The sequence below is a fragment of the Colias philodice genome, chromosome 13 (assembly GCF_061535455.1).
Source record: "Colias philodice isolate Cphi_HAF_F1 chromosome 13, ilColPhil1 Martin Lab GWU primary, whole genome shotgun sequence".
NCBI lineage: Eukaryota > Metazoa > Arthropoda > Insecta > Lepidoptera > Pieridae > Colias > Colias philodice.
The window spans coordinates 10,793,576-10,817,983 of NC_143098.1; the positions used below are offsets into that span (position 1 = coordinate 10,793,576).

General features: G+C 33.7%; 1 protein-coding gene across 1 annotated transcript; it reads left to right on the forward strand.

Moving 5' to 3' along the window:
• The first annotated feature begins 4,286 nt into the window (after window positions 1-4,286).
• Window positions 4,287-24,408, forward strand: LOC149483666 (uncharacterized). Its single transcript, XM_089702855.1, has 19 exons — window positions 4,287-4,402; window positions 7,822-7,969; window positions 8,994-9,118; window positions 9,565-9,737; window positions 10,422-10,555; window positions 13,766-13,965; window positions 14,260-14,448; window positions 14,625-14,764; window positions 15,362-15,510; window positions 15,736-15,914; window positions 16,238-16,413; window positions 16,853-16,995; window positions 17,151-17,411; window positions 19,277-19,463; window positions 21,201-21,586; window positions 21,923-22,092; window positions 22,458-22,564; window positions 22,924-23,047; window positions 23,775-24,408. The coding sequence occupies exons 2-19, from the start codon at window positions 7,831-7,833 to the stop codon at window positions 24,069-24,071; spliced, it is 3,279 nt and encodes a 1,092-aa protein (XP_089558981.1). The 5' UTR covers window positions 4,287-4,402; window positions 7,822-7,830; the 3' UTR covers window positions 24,072-24,408.

Genomic DNA, 24,408 nt, shown 5'->3' on the forward strand with positions numbered 1-24,408 from the left:
TTTTCTGTATTTCAATGCAATAAAACAGCTTTGTAGTTGGTTATTTGCCTTTGAGATTTGAGATTGTACCGTTTCATCTTCATTAATTTATTTCTACTATTAAATAAATGGAATCAACACTTATTTTGTACATATGATTTAGCCAAACCAAATCACAGAACTAATTCAGAACTAAACCAATAAAACAAATAACACATTAGTAAACTAAATAACAGCTTGGCTCCATTACTATAGTTGGAATATACGTGTTGGACTAATGGTGGTAAGTTTTAATCCATTCAACTTCGTGGCACGGCACCGATCTGAGGCTTGATAGCATACACGAGGTAAATGCTGATTTAACCGACTTTACAAAAGGTTACGTATGTTACGACTAGTGTGTGAACTTTATTCAGGCTTTAGTTACATAATTTTCTGAAATTATACATAGTAATTATCATAGACAAACCGTATTTATTAATAACTAGATTTCCGCCCGCGGCTTCGCCCGCGTTTTCAAAGGAAAACCCGCATAGTTCCCGTTCCCGTGGGATTTCCGCGATAAAACCTACCCTATGTATTAATCCAAGTTACCTTCTATATGTGTGCTAAATTTCATTGTAATCGGTTCAGTTGTATTTGCGTGAAAGAGTAACAAACACACACACACACACACATCCTCACAAACTTTCGCATTTAAAATATTAGTAGGATTAAAACTGCTTTTTACATTATCTCTTTTTAATTTATCTATCAAATTAAATACTTAATAAAATAAATAATAATATTACCTTCACAATCGCCTAACAACGGTTTAGAGCAATCTTTCGTATCAGTTGTATTAAGTTCTCTTCTGAATTATTTCTGAGAAACACGAAATATAAGGTTATTTATTATGCATACCATGTTTAAATATAAATTTATAGTTGAATCGTTTCTATCGCCTTAAATACGTATTTTATCATAATTTATCTATAATATTATTTTTTATCGACTTATCAAAATTTTCCGAAATTTCCTCACGAATAGAAATTTTCCTGGCTTATAGAATTTTTCCTGATGTAAAGAAATTTTCATGGCGTATATAATTTTCCTGACTTATACAAATTTTCCTGGCGTATAGAAATTTTCCTCGCGTATAGAATTTTTCCTGGCGTATAGAAATTTTCCTGACGTATAGAAATTTTCCTGACGTATAGAAATTTTCCGAACTTATAGAAATTTTGCTGGCTTATATAAATTTTCCCGACGCAGAAATTTTCCTGACGGATATAAATTTTCCTTGTTTATAGAAATTTTCCTCTCGTATAGAATTTTTCCTGGCGTATAGAATGGAAATTTTCCTTTCTTATCGTAATTTTCCCGGTTTATGGATTTTTCCTGGCGTATAGAAACTTTCCTGGCTAATAAACATTTTCCTGACTCATACAAATTTTTCAATTTACTCAGTATCTGCATAGCTAGCGAACGCATAAACTCGCCCGGTCGTTGGGTGCTTTCACCAGGGCCCTGGAATTATGGAATTATTATTAATTTCATGAACAATATCATCATCATCATTTTTATTGAAAACAATATTCATATACTTTTCTTTGCCCCCGGATTCCCCTGATGTTAAATTCGCATTAGTATGAGTCGTTTCACCGCTGTCAAAAGTTACCCATGGCCATGTCACATTAAAACGAATAAACACACTTTCGCATTTATAATATTACTAGAGGTCCGCCGTCCGCCCCGGCTTCGCCCGTATTTCGCAATAAAAGGTAGCCTATGTCCTTTCTCGGGTATCAAAATATCTCCATACCAAAGTTCATGCAAATTGGTTCAGTAGTTTAGGCGTGATTGAGTGAGAGACAGACAGACAGAGTTACTTTCGCATTTATAATATTAGTATGGATGTACATTGTACACAAAATTGAGCGTCAATTTATTAACATATTTTGTTCAACACTTCACAGTATCAACTCAAACAAATACAGCAATTATGAAACTTCGACAAACAAGTTATTATACCTAGAAATCCAGCGCTTTCGTGCTGTGTTTAATTTAGTTGTTTTAATGAGCTCGCCTGTTTCTTTGAAGTTTTGTTTGTATTGATTACAAGGGGTTAAGACGTATTACTACTAAAATACTACTAACTATTAACTATTGCAAACAACTATATACTTTTAGCTATTAATATTTGTCGCTTAGTGTCGGCATGTTCGGTTTCAATTTTAGCTTCTAGAATAGGTAAATAATTATCTATTTGATTATGGATATTTAAGTTAATGATAAAAGGCTGCTCCGTTCTGACGTGAGAGAGATATGAACGAAAACATACTTTGTTAAAAAAATGTTCGATTACATAAGGTATGTGTTCTACATAAATCATCACGTACACTCTATATGAAAATGAAAAATCCTAAAGTATTATGATGTTTGAAGGAAAATCCGTAGTCTACTCAATTTATCTATTGGAAAACCGATGATACGTTAAAGATGAGCTATTGAGCCCCCCTAGACAAGTGGCTTTCTAGTAGCGTAAAGTTCAATAGAATAGATTATGAATGTATGAGATTGACGTTTGATTACGACGACGACGACGATTGATTACGTCAATCTCATACATTCATAATCTATTCTATTGAACGTCACGCTAATAGAAAGCCACTTGTCTAGGGGGGCAGGCAACCTGAATGTCTATGTGAAGCCAAGAATATTTAATACTATAAAACTTACGTACCTATAGCTATAATATGTAGCCTTACATAACGTAGTAGGTAGTTAGGTTGACCGTTGATCTAAATTAAATATTTTGTATTAAGTTTTACGCTTATAATTAAATTATTTAAGTTCATAATTGGTTTTTAGTCTTAGGATGTTAATTAAATAGGTATTGGTATAATATCAAAACACTATAACTTTATTTATATGCTGAAATAAGATCACTGTCATAGAGTGTCAGCCCTCTAGGGGTTGATTTTTAAAATAAGTAGCTTATGTCTTCCACTAATTTTATTCCAAACTTCATCCAAATCGGAGCAGTGGTTTAACCGTAGATAGTAAGCTATGGTTACTAAAAATATAAAACTGAAAAGTTTGTTTGTGTGTTTGAACGCGTTAATCTCAGGAAATGCTCAACCGATTTCAAAAATTCTTTTATCCTACTAATATTATAAATGTGAAAGTTTGTGAGGATGGATGTGTATGTGTGTGTTTGTTACTCTTTCACGCAAATACTACTGAACCGATTACAATGAAATTAAGCACACATATACGGGGTAACTTGGATTATTACTACATGGATTAATAACACATAGGATAGGTTTTATACCGGAAATCCCACGGGAACGGGAACTATGCGGGTCTTTTTTTTGAAAACGCGGGCGAAGCCGCGGGTGGAAAGCTAGTCGTAGTATATTTACGTGATCCTAAAGTGCTCACCCTATGTAGGTACCACGGGCGAAGCCGGGTAGAACGCTAGTACATAATACGCTAATATATCTACTCATATATAGTAGTAATTGTGTTAACTAAAATCTATTTAACAATAGCTCGAATAGTTACCACAGATAGTAAAGGCATGTCAGTGACGAACGCGAAATTATCTGTACATTACTCACTAAACGGTTGCACTAATCACTTTCCGAGTGACAAATTGTTGTAGGCACATTAGACAATAAATACATACACGCGTGTAAATTCGTTTACGTGTTTCTATGAACGATTGTAAAATATACGAATTCAAGTAAAAAAAAAAGTTTAAATCAAACGCACATAGAGCAGGATTCTTTCGAGATCTTTTAGTGTAAACGAAAACTCGTATTCAGTGTTGTTCAGTATTAGAATATGGAATAGAATATTTTCGAACGCACTGAACAACGAAAGAATGAACGCTTGTTTACACTAACATAATTTGACATAGTGGGGTTAGAATGAGCATTCGCTCGTTAGATGTGAATGCACCGCATGGAACTCAATATTAAGAACATATTTATATTTTTTATTCTCGTATTATTAATGAAATAAACAAAAAAGAAAGAGAACTTTATGTAATTCCAGTAGAATCTTAAACATGAAAAACATCCCATTTACTTTGTAAAATGATATTCAAATAACGCCTAACAATGTAAAGTATAAATAAAAAAAGAATCTTAATTAACTTCTCTACAAAATTGCTATGTTCCTGCCTTAAAATGTAGAATAAAGCGGCCATAATGTTTACGACGAGGTTTCGAGTTAAATGTATTGTGGCGCGAATTAATGGGTGTAAACTACTTCCGTTCCACCGCGCCAACAGCTCAAAGCAAACACTCACTGGGCGAGTGGAGTTGTGTGTATCTGCACCATTAAAAAAGGCGGGAAATCTTGACGTTTCTGTTGTACAGTTCTTTTTTTTGTTTCGTGTTTTGGCAATGGATTTTTTTTAAACAGCCATTGAGTGAGTTTTTTTTTATTTTTAACTAACCGAGAGTTTTATTTATATAAAATACTAGCTTTCCGCCCGCGGATTCGCCCGCGTTTTCAGAGAAAAACCCGTTCCCGTAGGATTTCCGGGATAAAACCTATCCTATGTCCTTTCTCGGGTATCAAAATATATACCTATCTATACCAAATTTCATGCAAATTGGTTCAGTAGTTCAGGCGTGATTGAGTAACAGACAGACAGACAGAGTTACTTTCGCTTTTATAATATTAGTATGGATTAACAAATGATTATTTTATGTAAAATAATATAATGTAAATAATACTAATATTTTTTGAATTGAATTACAACATTTTTGTTCATATTAAGTACATAATATCTCAAAAGATTTTATACATTGCTCTACCTATGGCATAAGATATTGAATAATCAATGTTGTAATTTATGTTGCTTGTATATTAATATTGTACAATAAGTTCTGACCATAGGGTCTGACCTACCTGATATGTACATAAAATTTCATGAAAATCGGTCTAGCCGTTTCGGAGGATTTTAACTACAAACATCGCGACACGAGAATTTTATATATTAGATACAAAAACAAAGCAAGTTCGATGCGTCGACTATAACATGATTTACATACTCAAATGAACAAATAATACTCAATGAATTATACTACCTATCACTTAATATGAGCCTTATCTAAAAGCACAAGTTGAAAAACAATCCTGTATTCATTATTAAACATAGGCGTTTAAACCTTGATAAATTCAAGCGGTATACAATGTATTCTTAATTATTTAGGTACCTATGTTTATTTTTCGATTTATTTAGTTTGTTGATGTAAAGACAATTATAGATTTATGATAGATTTTCATATAAGAATTATATGTGCCAATTCTGTTGAGAAATATTTATTATGCAACATGACTCTTACACATTTTTGATAGAGTCATTTTTATTCACTCTTCAGGATAGGTGGGGAAACAGAAATAAATTTAAACAAGTTAGTTTAGCGTGTATGAACATAACTCCCCTTTTACGATGAATGGGAAAACAGAAAATTTTTAATAACTATGTGGTGTCTATGTATGAACTTAATGCTTTCGATAAAACTAACATTTATGTGCCTAAAATCGCTTATCATTTTACGACGGATTAATTACCATAATTATTATCTATTATGGTTAGTCTAGGCAGTTTTTATAATTTAGTATTATTTCTATTGAATGAAATCGAATACAAAATTTGGCAACCGTTAGAAACTGTATTGTAATACCGGATTACTACGACAATATACAATTTCAATGTGTTTTTTTTATAAAAATAGCGTCACAGACCAGTGATTCGACCTTCCCGCGCATAAATTACATGTCATTTTATTTACTTCTCATTATCTGTGCACAAGGGCGAATATAGAAACAGTAAATTTTGAAAAACTATACAATTTTACTGTATGTTTATGATTTTCATTTGATATAAGTAGATAGAGTTCCTACATATACGTATATATAAAACTAGCTATGCTTCACGGTTTCACCCGCATTGCACCGCTCCTGTTGGTCTTAGCGAGATGATATATAGCCTTCCTCGATAAATGGGCTATATTTTTCAAATCGGACCAGTAGTTCCTGAGACTAGCGCGTTCAAACAAACAAACTCTTCAGTTTTATAATACATATTAGTATAGATGTAAAATTGTATAGTGTAGAGATAAGGTGCATCTCGTGCGTACATATTCGTAAAAAGCTGTAAATAACATCTTAATACTATTATAAAGGCGAAAGTTTGTATGGATGTTTGTTACTCTTTCACGTAAAAACTACTGAACCGATTACAATGAAATTTAGCACACATATAGAGGGTAACTTGGATTAACACATAGGATAGGTTTTATCCCGGAAATCCCACGGGAACGGGAACTATGCGGGTTTTCCTTTGAAAACGCGGGCGAAGCCGCGGGCGGAAATCTAGTAAATTATAAAGGTAACTTGAAAATTAAATGCAACTATTTTATGAAAACTGAATTTAAATATGATTATTATTCCTTATATTTGAGAACATACTTCATAAAACTTAGATACATAATTTACGTAATCCACGTGCGAAGTAATATAATCGTAGCAGATAATTATATAATTTCTGCTTCTTTTATATTTAAGTTCTATGATACCGTTTCGCAGTGGATAATTGTAATACGTAGAGAGATGGAAAAATATTATTGAAAAGAAGATACATTTAAGAGGAAAAGTTAGTTCACACATAAAAAAATAACAAATCATTTCGACTCTCAATTATTTTTAGAAATTAAAGACTTTAACGGATTTTAAACGCGATTTATTCATTATATTATTTTCCCGACGCGACGTTTCGAACACTTTACAGCGAGCGTGGTCACGGGGAGACTCTCCATTATTTTTTTACACACTCAATTATTTTTTTTAAGATTCCATTACTGCTTTAAACAAAAGTTAGCGTCATCATAAGATAATTTTATTCGCTAAAACCAGACTCGAAAATGAGAGGATCCATCATTCGAAACTTCTTCTTGATTCCGCAGACGAAATACATATTTATATATGACTAGCTTTCCGTGCGGCTTCGCTCGATTTGTATAAAACAAATGATATATGACCTTCCTCAAGAGCACTCTATCTAATAAAAAATCGCATCAAGATACGTTGCGTAGTTTTAAATATTTAAGCAAACATAGGGACGGAAAGACAGCGACATTGTTTTATACATTGTAGTGATAAAAAAATCCAACAAGAGCTCGGACTAAAATCTGATGTTTTAAGAAAATCATCGCTCGCTCCTCACCTCTATCATGGTACTTATATAATATGGTACATGACCACCTGTCCGCATCACTGACGACACATAATGTGACTTCCGGCGGAAACTCAACAATTACTATTTTGATTCTGTATTGATAGCGTGCGTCTGCGCATCACGGTAATGATCTGGTAATTTAGAGGTCTGTGGAATATTTTGTGATCGATTTGTATCGTATAAATCATGTATTTTATTTAGTATAACTGTAAAAAGGAATAATGTACCTTCGTGACAAATTTATTTATATTTGTAAAAAGCTCTATCTCTCTCCCCCATACAAATCGATCAACTGTTTTTGCGCGAAAGAATAACATGTACCTACATTCTTACTAAATTTCACTTGTATAATATTAGAAGGACATTTTTTAACCATTCATGCCTTAACAGAATTCAATTAGAAATTTGGCTCAGCCGTTGCAAAAAGCTTTTGATGCCTCTATTTTTCTGAACAATATTTTTTAATTATCTTTAAAATAACAGCTCATGCTAAAAATATACAATGTAATATGAAACGGGATCCTTCTTTAAATTCGGTAATTATAATATTAAGACTATAAGCATTCTAAACTCTAAAGTTTCAAAAATTTAATAATATCTAGGCAATAGCAATGGGCTCCAACACATCAGCTGTGAGCGACACCCCCGGAGGAGACCTGCGGCTGCCGGCGTCAGGGCTTCGCTTCACGAGTCATCAGTTGAGATCTTTGAATTCCTATGTCGATACACTGTATGAAGAGGATCAGAAAGGTAATAAATCTGTGTAATAAATATATATATTAAGTAACTATAATACAAATTTTCAATGCTGGTATAAATTTACCTATGAGCAAAATTGCCGTGGATTTTTGCGAAACAGAACAGATGTACATATTTTGTAGTCTACATAATATCTTAAGAATTGTTATATCGATTTTAGTATGATACATCGTGTCTTCAGAACTTTGGGGTGTATGTAAAGCTCACTTATCCTATCTAAAAAGCTATTACTTTGAAACGAGGGATAAGTTGAAGGTTCTCGTAATCTAAGTTAAAATAATATAGTCCGGGATACATCGCCCATTTTTGCAAGTGATTACTATCAAGCTAATTTTTCGTGAGTAGCTTTATTTTGATGAGATGCCCAATAATTTCATGTACAAAACTCTCGATTGTGGTAGCTACCAGAGGAAACAAGGATAAAATATTTTGATTTGATGGTTCTCAAATATTAATTACTAACTGAATGTTTTTTTTTGTTCAATCTCAAGATAATTATCTAAATTATTCGAAAAAATATTTGTCCTACAAAATGTATGGTTTGATCAAAGAGTCCCCCTTTCCAATGTGTATCGATAACGAAGTCATCATAAATGATTACTAACCAGCTGATTTTTTTATTTTCATTTATTTAATACTTATATAATTCAACAGACACATTGTCCTACAAATTGCGTAATAAATATTTGAGAACCGTCAAATCAAAAATTTTTATCCTTGTTACCTCTGTAAGCTACCACAATCGAGAGTTTCGTACATGAAATTATTGGGCATCTCATCAAAATAAAGCTACTCACGAAAAATTAGCTTGATAGTAATCACTTGCAAAAATGGGCGATGTATCCCGGACTAATATACATATTGATATTATACACTTAACAACGAGATAATACAAAACAACAGTATGTTACTATTCTATGAGAATTTATCTGCAGTGTTTCACTTTTTGCATTAGTGGCCAAACAGAATTAATTTTAAATGCGGTACTGTCTACATTTTTGCACGTCTTCGTCAGGTCGCATGTCAGTAGAAACAGAGATGATGGTGGAAGCTCTAGTTCAGAGGATAGTGGATGGTGCAGGACAGCGCGACCCGCGGTTCAGATGTAGTCATCTTATAGCACTGCATAGGGGGAAACGGGTATGTTATATTAATGTTGAAGATGTTTCTGGAAAAAGTGACACTGTTTTGCTCCTATTGCAATTTGTTTGTAAGCTTTCATGGATACAGGAATAATAATCAATGACGAACTTTTAAGAAAATTACAGGAATGTTGTTCATGTTTTAGCTGATAGAAAACAATTTAATCAAACAATTTTTTAATGCCTTAATTATACTATAGTTCTTTTCAAAGATTTCGCAGGAAATTACGTTTCGATGCCGAATTTTTCATACTCAACAATGATCAACCTCTACAAAACACTGAACATGAATTTTAAATGTATCACATACCTACTTAAAAGATTAACTGTTAACCATAAATATTATGAGTTTATCTGATGTATAAGTATTAAACTGTGATTAAACATTCGATACAACTCTGTAAAATATATTAAAAAAATCGTCTTTCTAACAAATCATTCCAGATGCGTTCCAAATCCCTAGAATACCTAGTGACCATAGATTCCCTGCCAATACTGAATGTGGATGACGAGGGTCGTCTCCAGGAAGGTCCCGTGGGGTTCGGCAAGGTGCGGCTGGCGGGGCGGCAGGCGGAGACCTGGGATGAGTTCCTCACGCCTGCTGGGTATTTGTGTCGGTTAGTATGGAGTAGATCACCATTTCAGTTGCCTTAATTCTCTTGATTGTATAAATGGCTAGAATACCCAGTGACCATAGTATCCCTACTAGTTCCCAATAAGTTCTACACACCAGCTATATAATTATTTATTTGTATCGGTAAGTAAGGGGTAGATGACCATTTGAGATGCCTAAATTGGTAGAATACCTGGAGATGATAGATTCTCTTCCATGTTATGATAACGTGAAAATTAATAGTGATGTTCGATTCGATTGTCTAAACAGAATTTGAGTGTAAACGAATCTTTACATCCAGATTTATATAATCTAGAGCGTTATAATTTTACTCTACATGTAGAGTTGTATAAAGTAGAGCTTTAATATTTTTCTCTACATCAAGAGCTAAATTATATAAAGCATTATAATTTTACTCTACGTCCAGACTAGCATAAAGTAGAGCTTATAATTTTTCTCTAAATCTTTACATCTACTATATAAAAATAATTCAGCTTTTCCTTCCTGACGCTATAACGCCAGAACGGACTAACCGATTTCCACGGTTTTGCATTCGTTGGAAAGGTCTCGGGCTCCGTGAGGTTTATAGCAAAGAAAAGGTGTCTCTGGTGGTGAAACGGAATTCGCCCGGTTTGCTAGTTTATAATAAAAATAAACTGTAGAGCTTTTATTTATTTTCTCTACATAGAGACAAGGTAGTAGAGCGCTGGGTGCAATTGGTAGCGCGTTGTGCGCGGGCGCGCGGTGGCGGCGCGTTACGCGTGTTGAGCGCAAGGGCACATGCGCACGCCGCACCGTACTCCTACTGCTATGTGGAGCGGGGTGAGTGTGGGTTTTATTTGTGTATTTTCTCTTAATTGCATAAATTTCTTTTTTGTCTGAATTCTTTTAAACAGTTCGATGTTTAATTATTTATTTATATCAGGCAGGCCCATATTAGTATCTAGTACTTATTCTTGTGTTAGTAAAAGAAAGTATTTGTTATGATTTAGGATTTTGATAAGGCTACCGACGAATTTATTAAGGCATTGGAATTAATTCTACTCTTTCTAACTCCGTAGAGACTCGTAGTTTCAGTTGGATTTAATAAATATATCTTTAACCGTATTTCACCTAAAATTATACTATTTTTTAAATATAAGACGTTATAGAAGAAATAATTCTTAACGAAAATTTAACGGAACGCATCAAATATTTTAGACTTGCAATTTGTAAGTTAGTAAGCTTCGGGCGTGATGTGTATCGAACTTCGCTAAGTTTTAATGGATTATATCAGCTGAAAGTGGGTATTGATCGCGTCACGCCACATTTTATACAGGGTGTTTCAAAGTACCTACTATATAGCCGATTTTAAGTGCGTCAAAGTTCGCAGTGTGTTTAAAGTACATATGGCCAAAATTTTGTTAGCTTATGTAAAATCATAGTTGTCGTCGTCAATAATTCACATTTATTAACATAAATACCATGCGCATCATAAGAATCATCAAAATGTGTTATGAATGTTTGGTACAGTCCTGGAAATATTTTCAGTTTAATTTTTTTGATAGAATTCGGAAAAATATATTTTTCCATTATAGTGACCATGTTTTTATCACTAAGTATAAGAACCATGTACGAAAATGACTAAGAATTACGCGTGTAATTTTCATTTTTCTAAGTTTTACCCAGATTCATGCAGACGTTCGAACTTAATAAATTAACAAGAAACCATCCAAACGTTCGCATTTGTAATAGTAGCGTATTAATTTAAGCGAATTTAATTATACTTTGAACCTCCTGTATAAAGCGAAGTCACGGTCCACAACCAGTAATTAATCCCAACTAACTAATTAGTTAACTTACAAGTTGACACTCACTCGAGTCTGAGTTAGTTATGAGTTTGTAGAAACTGTCATGGCTAACTGATTTTGCAATGCTGAGTTGCATAAGTTTTATTTTAAGTCTTTTAATGGTTTAATTGAAATTAAAAAGCGAAAGAGTTAAGTTACTGAATGATTAAGAGATTTTTTGGTGAGAAAATATTTTAATCAAATTAATTCTTGATTAGATTTACCTAAATATTTTTGATACGACACCTAATTTAACGAAACCTTTTCCAAATCACTTTGTTATTCATTCCATTAGTCTTCATTGAAACGAATTTGTATCGCCACATTTTAGAGATTAGGTAAATTAATCACTGATCCGAAAATGTTTATTTTATTAATTCAACTATAAATTTAAATAAGGTTCACTTACTAAAACATAGGTAGAGGTTGTAAATAAAACTAAGATACCATAAAACAAAACAATCAGTATTTAAGTTGCGAATTGCTTTAATATACAGGGTGTAATCGTTAAGTGTGCACAAGCGATTATTCCGTAACTATTGCAGATATCAAAAAACTTTAAACTTATATCGAAAGTACTTAACCTAATGAGTAAAATGGCCATAATAAATTTTTAAAAATAAAACGAGAAATAACCAAAAATGTTACATTAAACGCTCCCATACAATTTATTTCCCATACATTTTGTATTCATAGTAGATTTTCGAAGTGACGTCCTTATTGTGCAATACAATGAGGAGGTCTATTTACAGTTTCTAAATGAACTTTCCTCCAAATTTGCGAAGTAATTAAATCAGAAAACCAAAAAAACAAAAAAAAAAAGCTAAAATCTTTCATATTAAATGTATAGGTTGATCCAAAAGTAATGATAATTGGGTATTTCCTGTGCACATAAAAATATAAAATAAATGTTTTATGCTTGCTCATGTAATCACTAAGTTATCACAAAAAAATTATATCTACAGGCCACGTTTCCAAGTATTAACATTAATTTTAATGTGAACAGTGCGAGCCAGAATGTTTCCCGACGAAAAGAAGAAACAACGATTCGACATTTAGAGGGTGAATTTCTAAATTTTTAATGAGATCAGGATAATTTTTTGTCACGATTTGTGACCATGGGCGTTACCTGGGTTCACCATGTTTATGCTGAAACCAAGAAACAATCAATGGCCTGGATGCGAGCTTCCAAAGTGACGGTGAAGATTTTCAAAGTGAAAATTAGTGGGATAGATTAATGCCGTAGTTTTTTGGGACGCTGAAGAAATGTGGAATATTTTAAGAAGGTAGCCACTACTACACAGGGCTCTTACTACACAGGCCAAATTAAAAGATTGCGGGTAGGTTAGTAAGAAAAAGAGACATGGCAAACTTCGGTCTTGAATGTTGATTCACCAAGACAACGCACCAGATCACAAAGCGTCAGTTGCGATGGCTGCCAATCAAAAATCGGCATTGAAAATGCTTGAACACCCACCCTGTTTGTAAGATCTAGCTCCTAGTCAATTCTATCTCTTACCTCGGCACAAGAAACACCGTCGATACAAGAAATTTTAAGACGACAGCGAAGTGATGGCCGATTTTGAGGGGTTTTTGTAGATGAAGTCAAAGTTTTTTTTTTTCTAAGTTAAGGAAAAAAAATATCGAAGTATATTATCTAGTTAGAAGACTATCTAGAGAAATACATAATTATTTTAACTGTAATGACCTTGTTTAATATTGATTATCATTACTTTTGGATCAACCCATGTACATGGGATATTCATATCTCATACTAAATGTATGGGAGGGTTTAAAGTTAATTTTTTAGATATTTCTCGTATTATTTTTAAAAATTTATTATGGCCATTTTACTCATTAGGTTACGTACTTTCGATATCAGTTTAAAGTTTTTTGATATCTGTAATAGTTACGGAATAATCGCCTGTGCACACTTAACGATTACACCCTGTATAATGTTTTTTTTAATTAGTTTTTTATTTCATAGACATTATCTCTAAGTCTTTTACTATAATCCATATCTTTTCAATTTCAATTCCTTAACGTGGTTTCCCATTTTACCGGCTTTCCACTAAAATATGACGAAACATTGATTAGTTATAGCGCTTAGAGAACGCTAAACGTATGCTTTGAATAGCTTTATATCTTCACAAGTTCCTTAACCCGGTTATCCACTTAGCCATATATTTCTTACCACTTTTAGCATCCCACCAAACCATCCCAGAACATCGACTAGCCATAGTAGAGGGGTCAGCGTGGGTGATAGTGCGTGTAGGGGTGGGGGGTGATAGTGCTAAACTATTGCTTGGAGCAAGGGTGCGAGGTTGCAGCCCAGACGCGTATACTACTAAGGTGCCGATCACACATCCCTTGGCGTTGTTGCATTATAGCTGTGGACAAGGGGTGAGTTTATCGTTTGTAAATAGTAGGCCTGGAACTATTGATCCTTTTCGAATGCGAAGTTAAAGTTGTTATAATCACAAATAACAAGTTCCACATCGCATTCGAAAAGGGTAGATAGTCTTTTGCTCAAACTGCTATAGTAAAATAAGATTCTGATGGAGAAATCATGAAGATTTAATTAATAAATTGTCATATTAGAAATATTTTACATATTATCATAATTAGAAAGAAAATTTCTAATCCATTATTTTCTACTCCTGATTCTGACCCATTTAACCTTTAAACCTATTACAGGGCTACTACGCAGTGGCAATAGCACCACCATCTTCCATGGTGTGTGCAGAACGCTCCTCCACCTGGCAGCTCTGGCACCCCGCACTAGAGGCAGCCCTAGATGCTCATTGTTCTGATCTCTCCAACGTGGCTAGGATTGCTGGTGCCTTGAACGTGCTGGTGGATAAGATGAGGGAGGGGCATTTTGAGGTATGGTCGTATGGACAATGTGGACTATAAAATATGGGTTATATGGGTTAAATTTACGTTAGCATAAGTTTTCTTGTGGATAGGAGAAAAGATTATTTATGGTTTTGAAGTTGAAAGTAACTTTCGATACATATTTTAGAAGTTTTTAGATTCAGTTTTTGTCTTAATACCTATAGGGTTCTCTCCAACTGCTAAGTCGCTACGCAGCGAGCAGCGTGCTACGTCGCCGCGCGTACCGCTGTGCCTCGCAGCGCGGCGTGGCGCGAGCGTGCCTCACCTCGCACTTGGCGCATCACTTACTGCTGGTTCTTGATGAGTAAGTTATATTCTTCACCAAACTGTTTCAAATTTTATATTCCTATCATTAAGAACATTCCTGTTATTTATTTTACTATTTTCTGTTTTAATTAAATTATGCATAGCTAGCTTTGCACCCCCGGCTTCGCCTGCTTTGTCTTAAATGATATACTTACTAAAACCTTCCTCTTTTATCACTCTATCTATTAAAAAGACCGCATCAAAATCTGTTGCATAATTAAAAAAAATTTACAAACAGACGTGACTTTTTTTATACCATGTAGTGATTTGCCTTTTGAAGTGAAACTTCTTTAGGCGCCTAAAGGTCGCGTCATGGCAATACCGTCACCGTTTTGGTATCTTTGTATCTTGCCAAAGAAGTCTCACTTCTGACACGTGTGCTAGGCACATACTTTTTTTAAGCTATTGAATAGCTTCTATCGCGGGCCTTGAGCGCGGGGACCGAATCGAGAAATTCCGTAACGAAAAAACCTCATGCTCCCCACTCCGACGGGCTCGGAGGTGTGGCTTGAAGGCATGCTATGCAATAGCTTTACCGCGGCAGTCCCCGAGTCCCACACGTCTTTTTTTATCTTACCTCACTCATCATCACCAGGCTCCTCCAAATCGCAACAAGTGGCGGTAGGTGCGGCTTCATCTACCCGGTGGAGCGCGGGTGCGCGGCGCGGCGCGGGGCGCGCGGGAACTGGGCGAGTGACGTCATCGCACTCACTGGCTGCGTGCGACACTTGTACAGGGTCGCGGGTAAGTGTTGTACCAAGAACTTTTTTGTTCACAATTCATGTTTTTTACGTTTAATTTTACGTAAATAAATCTGATGTATGAAATTAATTCTGCTATTGGTGGTAGTAAATGTTTGTTTCTTATTATGTGTTACTTATTTTCAATTAAAACTTTAAAATGAAACAAATACCCACATTATTTTTTATATGAGGGCTATTTTTTCAGTAATTTCATTTTAAATTTTAGGTAACGAAGAAATACCTCTTTCACCATCTGAAACGTTGGAATTAGCATTATTTTCACGATGGGAGAGACTGACGCACGAAATAAAATGTACGGGACCCAGTAGTTATTCAAAACGACAGTTACGATATTTAAATAGAGTGGCTTCGGAACTGGTGCGATGCAAGAGGTCTATTGTTTATGTATGTTTATTGAAAATTTAATTAAAATCATGCAATGTAATTGATAAAGCTCATTTATATATAAAAGGAAATCCGTTGGTCCCTGTTTGCTTCCTTGTGGAACGCCTTAAATAAATTTTTGCATTTTTTTTATTGTTATCGTTGTTAATCTTTCTACGAAATTGCTTTTAAAATTCCATTCAATTCGACAAATTTTCTTACAAATTCAACAATGGCCTTTAATAATTTCATCTAATAGTAATAAAACACCCTTTCAAAGGCTTTACCAAAATCATGTATGAATCAACTTGAATTTTAACTAATAACTATAATTATTTTAACAGGAAAGTCACAGTACATTCCGAGCTAACCTGATTCAAGCCACATCTGTACATTTGGAATCTATTGAAGATTTAATACATATTATGGCCATCATTTTAGACCAAGCTAGAGATTCGTATATGAATAATATAAATAATAGGAATATAGGTGAATTTGATAGAGAGCTAACAATATACAGGTGGGTAATAATTACCTTTGATTATGATGTATAAAATAGATAATTTTCTACAATAAATATTATGTGAATACTGGATTCTATCGATTAGCGGTAATGAGACGGTTTGTATGGAGTCTCTGTAATTTCTTCCAAAAGTTAAAAGTTGTTACGAAATAATTGCCAATTAATTTTGTTTATTTTAAGAATTTCGACAAGATTCTAGAAAATATGATAATGATAAACAATATGAAATAATAATCTTCTTATATATAAAAATGAATCGCAAAATGTGTTGGTAAGCGCATAACTCGAGAACGGCTGAACCGATTTCGATAATTCTTTTTTTATTATATTCCTTGAAGTACGAGGATGGTTCTTATGTAGAGAAAACGTAAACATGTACCACGGGCGAAGCCGGGGCGGACCGCTAGTTTATAATACAATTCATCTCATAAACCAGGTCTAAAAAGTGGAACAAATTAAAGGACTATTACGATGCATCATCAGCGTGTTTGATAGATGCTGTGAGGAGGGATAAGGACCTTCAGCTTGAAGACGATGAGACTAGTCTCATGAGTTTAGTGTTACATTGGCTTTATAAAGGTAAGCGCACACATAACAGCTATACTTTTCTTTCAGCTATAATTTTTGGTTCGTGGGATTATTATGATAACTCTTAAAATTTTTTAACATACAATAACAGTTTTGTAAATTCATGATTATGACATTATAAGAGCATTCTAACTGAATATTTCCAGGAGTGAAAGAAGACAAAAAATATCTAGGGCCCGTTTTAAAGCCTTACCTGGACGACCTCTTTACCTCATCTTTAGAAAATTCTTGGTTTCTAGAGGACTTTGATGCTAAAAATTGTGATTCAGAGTTGGATGGCTTAAAGGAATACTGCTTGGGGGTTCACGAGGGGTTCATAGAGCCCTGTATGGGGTTGTTAGGGGCTGCTAAGAAACACGCTTGGGCGAAAGCGGTGGTGGACTTTGTTGATCGACATCGGCATACGGGTAAGTTTTGTGTTTTGTGGTTTTTTGTTATTTTCAAGAAATTCAGTTGAGTTGAATTGAGTTGAGTTGAGAGTTATCTTGGAAACTTAATTCATTTTTATTTAGTAATTTATTTAATAATTTAATTAATTTTTATGTAGCATTATATATTTTAATAAATAACTTGCTTGTTAAATACCTACGTTTAAAAGTGTAAAGTCTCATTTTGTATTTCTGTGAAAATATGTTTTATAAGAATTGGTTTTTGATACTACCTACTATCGTTCGGATGTTTAAATATACATCAAGTAGCCTTCGTAGCAAAAATTTACACTGTCGGATATTTTCATAAACCAATCAACAGCAATATTTTCCCACCTATATCATAAAACAACATTCATAATTTAACGAAACACAGCTCACAGATTTACCTTTTTATTATTCATCAAAAATTATCTCATTTAAAAGGTTTCACAAATGCGCTCGGATTTTCGGGCGGGTTAAACGGGAATACGTTAAAATTAATAAAACCAACCGCACTTGACCCCTGGAAGTACTTTTACGTTCGATCCGTAGTTAAATGGAGGGGTCTAACAGTTCTGGTGAAAAGTTAATGCTGGCGATAGCCTTACACAGATGGATATTTACTAGATATGGCTTATTTTTCAAGTGTTGTAATTTTTCTTGTCTGAAACTTCATAAAGATACCTAAGATACATAGATAGAAGATAAAAGGTACCTAGAATACAAGTACATAACTTTAGGCTTTGAAATTTGTATTGGGCTTTTGCGCTTTAAGCTGAAAAGTTAATAGTAACTAATAAATAAAGTATTTATAGTTCACATCTAGTAAACTATACGATGTAATGACTAACCGGTGGCGACTGGAAGCCGGGGGAGTTAGTACTTTTGTTAGAAACCGGCTAACTCGATATACCTATTAGAGTTAGCGCTTAAATCTTTTTGCTTTTGCGTTTCAAATAAAAGCGAATTACCGTGCAATGTAACACTTTTAAACGGTGTAGTTTTGCTTTTGTTTAGGGCTATTTAAAGTTATGCAGCATGTAATTTACGTATTTTTTAGATATTATGTGATTGAGGGAATAATGACATAGTTTCTGTGTACAATCGTAGTTTTTTTTATAGCTTTACTCTAGAAATTACCGTGTAAAATAGTAAAGTATCTTTTTATTTCCATTTATAGCTTTTACTTAGAAATTACCGTGTAATTTACACGTAAAGTTCATTCTTCATAGCTACTTCTAAAGATTAGTTCGAAACAAAACAGCCAAATATTTGCAGATTCCCTTTTGTTACGCGTGAGTTGTGCTCATCATTTATTTGTCAATACTCTGTCCATTTGCTCGCCCTCGGGAAATCTGAGGCCGAAGGGTCAAGTTGGACCTTTGAAAAGTTATGGGAGTTAAGCTAAGGGGAGTTACTGTAGCTGATATGGCTTTTAGCCTGTTTTTGTGAAAGTTGCATTTCTTCTTTTATTTCTCTTATGTTAATGTTTATACAACTGTTAAATTATAAAAACATTACAGACTTTGCAAGAATGTAAGTTTTGGTATTTTAAAACTTGGTTATTATAACAGGTGAAATACCGAAAAAGGTAAATTTTAACCTAGAGACGTTTCTTTAAAAAACAGAAGTGTATATATACCTATACGTAAATACCTACAAATGTAAATTTTAAGTACTTATTTAAACGATTTAACATTTAAGTGCCAGTATTTTATTTTATTTCCTTTTGTGATTCATCAAGGTAAAAAGAGTAATCAGTTTTAAGTAAAACCCAGGATTTTATATGTAGATAAACTGCATCATTATCACCACGATCATCACCATCATCATCTACGTATGAAATTCTTTTCTTTTTTCAGAATTCCGCCTCATATTCCCCACCGGAGATGGTCTAGCCGTATCCTATCCCCTAAAGATCCCCTCCCGGAGAGAACACAGTTCCGCTCGCTTTCTCACATTGAGCAGGCGGGATAAAGCGGAGGCGAAGTTGCGGCTGGCGAAGCGATGCGTCGTGAACGCGTTCCATGACGCTCTGGTTGGTGAACGGTAGGTTTCTGCTAGTCTATGATTTACCCTACTAATATTATAAATGCGAAAGTTTGTGAGGTTGGATGTTTGTTACTCTTTAACGCAAATACTTATGAAAAGACTGCAATGAAATTTGGTATGTAGGTAGCTGAAGACCCAGAAAAAGCACAGGCTATCGCGGAAATCCCACAGGAACTATGCGGGTTATTCTTTGATTTATTACAATGACTAATTCAAGTAAAAGTAAGTTTAGGGAGGCGTTTGATAATTATGGTATACCTGTTACATTAATCTTTATCTTAATCTTAATCTTAATACTATTATAAAGGCGAAAGTTTGTAAGGATGTATGGATGTATGGATTTATGGATGTATGGATGTTTGTTACTCTTTCACGTAAAAACTACTGAACCGATTACAATGAAATTTAGCATACATATAGAGGGTAACTTGGATTAACACATAGGATAGGTTTTATCCCGGTAATCCCACGGGAACGGGAACTATGCGGGTTTTCCTTTGAAAACGCGGGCGAAGCCGCGGGCGGAAATCTAGTTTTAAATAATGTCAAAATTTTTATTATGCGAATCTAATTAAATAAGTGCACTCGCACAGAATCCTCTTTATAATTAACAGAATTTCTTTGTTCTGCACTTTGCAATAGCAGAAATCTACTCAAAATCTAAATTCAGTACATAACCGTCCAATTTAAATTCCTTTGTACATCTGTATAATGAAACAGCAATTCTCTACATCCCTCTAACGCCAAGGGAATAGCTGGAATACTTAAAAAGAGAAATTTTTTACGTGATCTTGCTACTTTTAGACAATTTTCATTTGGTTTGGACTTAAAATAGTTTAGCTTGATGTTATGTAAGTTTTATTAGGATAATTTAAATTGTTTTTTAATTTTAATGTGATTACAGCTTATATTGAAACTGAGCTTGAGCTACAAATTATATTGAAAGTTGAATATGGATAAATGAATGTGTTACTTAATATTTTACTACAACTATTAAGTATATATACCAACTGATATAAAATTTGTTGAAAATTTTAACAGGACAGAAATTTTTTGTCTTGTTTTAAATTGACTGAAATTAGAGACAAGTGCTTCTAATAATATTTAAAATATGGTATTTGGAGAGATAACAATTAACAAATAAATGAAATATATAAAAAAACCTTCACGCCCAGTATTTGAATATATCAAGCAATAAAAATAATAACAGATTTTGCGTACCGTTTTTTCCGAACACCCAAAAATAACTTTAACCTGTGCCTTTAACGCTCCACATTTGTGGTTGATAAGTAAATTACAAATAAAGAAAGACGTGAAATGCGAAAACTAGGTGACAAAGTACATTACGAACCTCAGATGTGTTTTATTAACATTCAGCACACACCCGCTTGCAATTTACGAGAAACATTTATCGGATTGACCTTGCTCAGATTTTGGGGTTATTTAGTTTTCATTTTATTTAAGAAATCCTGTACGAGGTTTCCATTTTTTATGTTACGAGACTTCAAGGAAAAGATTTAACGTAATTGTTACGTTTTGTTGGAATTGTATCTAAAATATAAATAAAATCGGTTTTAACATAAATTATTTACATTTAAATACTTTATTGTTTAGTACAATTATTACAGCATTTATATTGAATGTCAAATGAATGAAGGTATAGCTTTTAAACCTTTTTATTGGATACATTTACTATATTATTTCAATTTAATAAAAAATATGTTTAACCTACAGGTTCCAACCCAAAAATATATCACGCCACGGTAGTACAGACGAAATATTAGCCAGCGTTAAAAATGGTAACTTCTGGAGAACCTCCAAACCAGATATCATTCCTTCAGCATCAAATACATTAGAGCCTAAATCTAGGCGTAAACATCGACCCGCTACAATCTACGGGTTTCCAGAAATTTCCATCACAAACCAGTCAGATGTGAAGACGTTGAGAAGAAAGTATCATACGCTAAGAAGCTTGGTCTACTCCGACCAAGTTGATGTTAAAGAGATGAGAAGACGGCCAAGGTCTGCTGGGTCTACTGTGAAGAATAAAGAACCGTTGACTCGGCCTAGTTTGTTGGAGACTATGGACTTTATTAATAGCGTGAAGGATGCGTTGTGTGGTAAGCTAGCAATGATGCTGATGATATTATGATTCTGGTATTTTTTCTGTAACGATTTTGTTTAATTACTTTAATTTAAAGATATTAGTTTGACCAGATAATATAGAAAACATGGTAAAACATGAGAAAATGACCATATTAATTTTATATTGTTTTTTTTTGTTTTTTTATGCTATAGGATAGCAAACGAGCAGACGTGTCGCCTGGTGTTGAGCGATACACGCCGCCCATAAGCATCCACTCCACAAGGAAGTGGATATGTTTCTGTTTGTTTCTTTTTTATTGTGATATGAAGAAGATCAACAACTTATGAATAATTACTTAAAAAATCTTTAGTAGAAGAATCTGGAGCATCCGACATAGAAGACAATAGCTGGTGCGTCGAAGACGAGTGGGTGCTGAGCCACGTGGCGCCTCTCAATGTGATCGCTGATAAAGAGCCGCATAGCTTGCATCTGCTTTTAGCTGATGTGGTACTGTGTGCAATACGACGAGGCTGTTTCACGGTAAGTTTGTACTGGGGTGCCTCAAGGTTCAATTGTTGGTCACGTGTTATTTGTTAGTTATGTGAATGCTTCACGTGCGTTTATTCCTACTAAATTAAACACAAAATTTAATAAACAAAGACAAAATTATGTTTCTTTTTTTGGTTGCAGACATTGATTAATAAAACAAATTAATGAAAACTCGTCTTTTCAATTAATCCTTAAGTGTGTTTGTAATTCATATACATTTGTTATTTTTATTCAACCACCCTTTACTACAAAATCATCTTCCACGTGCTTCTTCAAGCCAACACACTTGCCATTCGACTCTTAACTCTACCACACACTGATAAAGTCAACTTAACAATAACAAGCATCACTTTCAGATGCTCCAAGAGCTGTGTGTACACTTGAACGAGAGTGAGGGCGCGCTGTTCGCGTTACATCGCCTCGCGAGAGCCTCGCGCGCTCGTAGTACTGAGCGGGCTGATAGGTATGTACTAAATATCTATATTCATTATAAGAAATATTGTATTGTTTCCCAAAGATAATAAAATAAAATAAAATATAATTCATTCTTCAATGAATAAAGAGTGAAGTTATATAGAAAACTGAAAGTTAGTACAAAATATATTGTCTGCCTTATCATGGCTATTTAGACATTCCAAAAAGCATTTTACCGAACTCGACGATACATTTAAAAACAAAACAACACGAAAATGAATTATATTGGAATATAACAATGAAAAATATATTGTGTGCTAGATTGGTATATTTACCACACAGAATGTCTTATGTTCGCAACTGACAAAATATAAATTTATAATAATGTTATAATTATTATTTCTCTAGTACATGGAAACTACCGGACACAATCGCATCAAATACAGTCCAGCAGTACCGGGCGCGGCCTCCAGATTACACGTCTTCCGACGAACATGCACCACCTGTTCCGCGTAGATCTACTTCTACTGAGGTAAAACTTATTACTGAATTTTAAACATGTTTTAACCATTTCCAAATTTGAAGATTGAAGGTACATATTTAAATAAAATTGCAGCATGGAAAAGCTACATAAATATATTAAATTACGAAGTAATCTTACATAAATTAATTTAAAACATAAGAAACAATAGCAATTTTAAACAATAATTATATATATATCTATCTCCAAAGCAATCGACCTATTGGCCATACGAGTTAAATGAAAAATATTTTTATCAACCGAGATTGATAAAATTACATTCTCCAGGTGCTCTAAATGAGAAATATCCTTTTAATTCGATAAATCAACAGGGACTGATCGATCGTTATATATGAGCACGGAGCAGGCAATCTGTCTGTATGCTGTCACAAGAATTGTTTCCTTTGGGAATTGAAAACGTGTCCGATTAAATTCTTGCTTATTGAAGAATGTTTTATTTCATGTAATGTTATTGTTTTAGACGAATTTATGAAAATGTCGTGTCATTCGACAGATTTTTAATATTTCAAACATGGCAAAATTTTCAATTTAATTTATTAAGGAGGTATATTAGGTTAACTTATCAACATTTATTCGAGTGATGAAATAAAACATTAGTACTTTTATTATAGGTACGAACTTCACTTCGACATTCGATATTATAAACATATAAACATATAAACAAACTACACAGTCTTAATATCTTTACCGAAAACTAATAAAGACTTTCTATTTCCAGATAATCAAACGCTACCCCAAAATCACTGGCAATGATACAATCGGTATCACCAATCCTATATACGACATCAAACCTAAAGACAAACTGGTAAAACGAACAAAATCGTTATCAAGAAGTATTAGTATTAAAAGTGTAGATATTAACCTAACATTGGGAAGAAAGAAAACAAATGACGTCGCTACTGTAATAGAAGGTGATGATGATAAAGGTTTTGATATGCAAAGACATTTCCGTCAACGATATAATGGTGGTATTGTGGGAGATTCGTATAGAATTAATAGAATTAACATTGAGTAACAAGCATTTAGACAAACAGATGGAAAACCTTGCCTGGGTGATGAATATCTACAATTAGATAATGTTGTTGATGACAGTCATGATTATGATGATGATGTTTATTACAATGATCTTGAAGGTCTCTTTGGTGAAATTCTGCAGTAGGATGTTTAAGATGTAGTTAAGAAGTTGTTAGAAAATCATCTACTATAGAGTACTATATTTTGTGGGCAGTGGAAGGTGCTGCATTTTAAAGATTGATAATCTTATTAACAAATTGATTTGTATCTGTTGTTTGTTTGTGAAGTAATAAAGAAACAATTAACCTGAGTTGATCGAACATGTATTTTCACATATT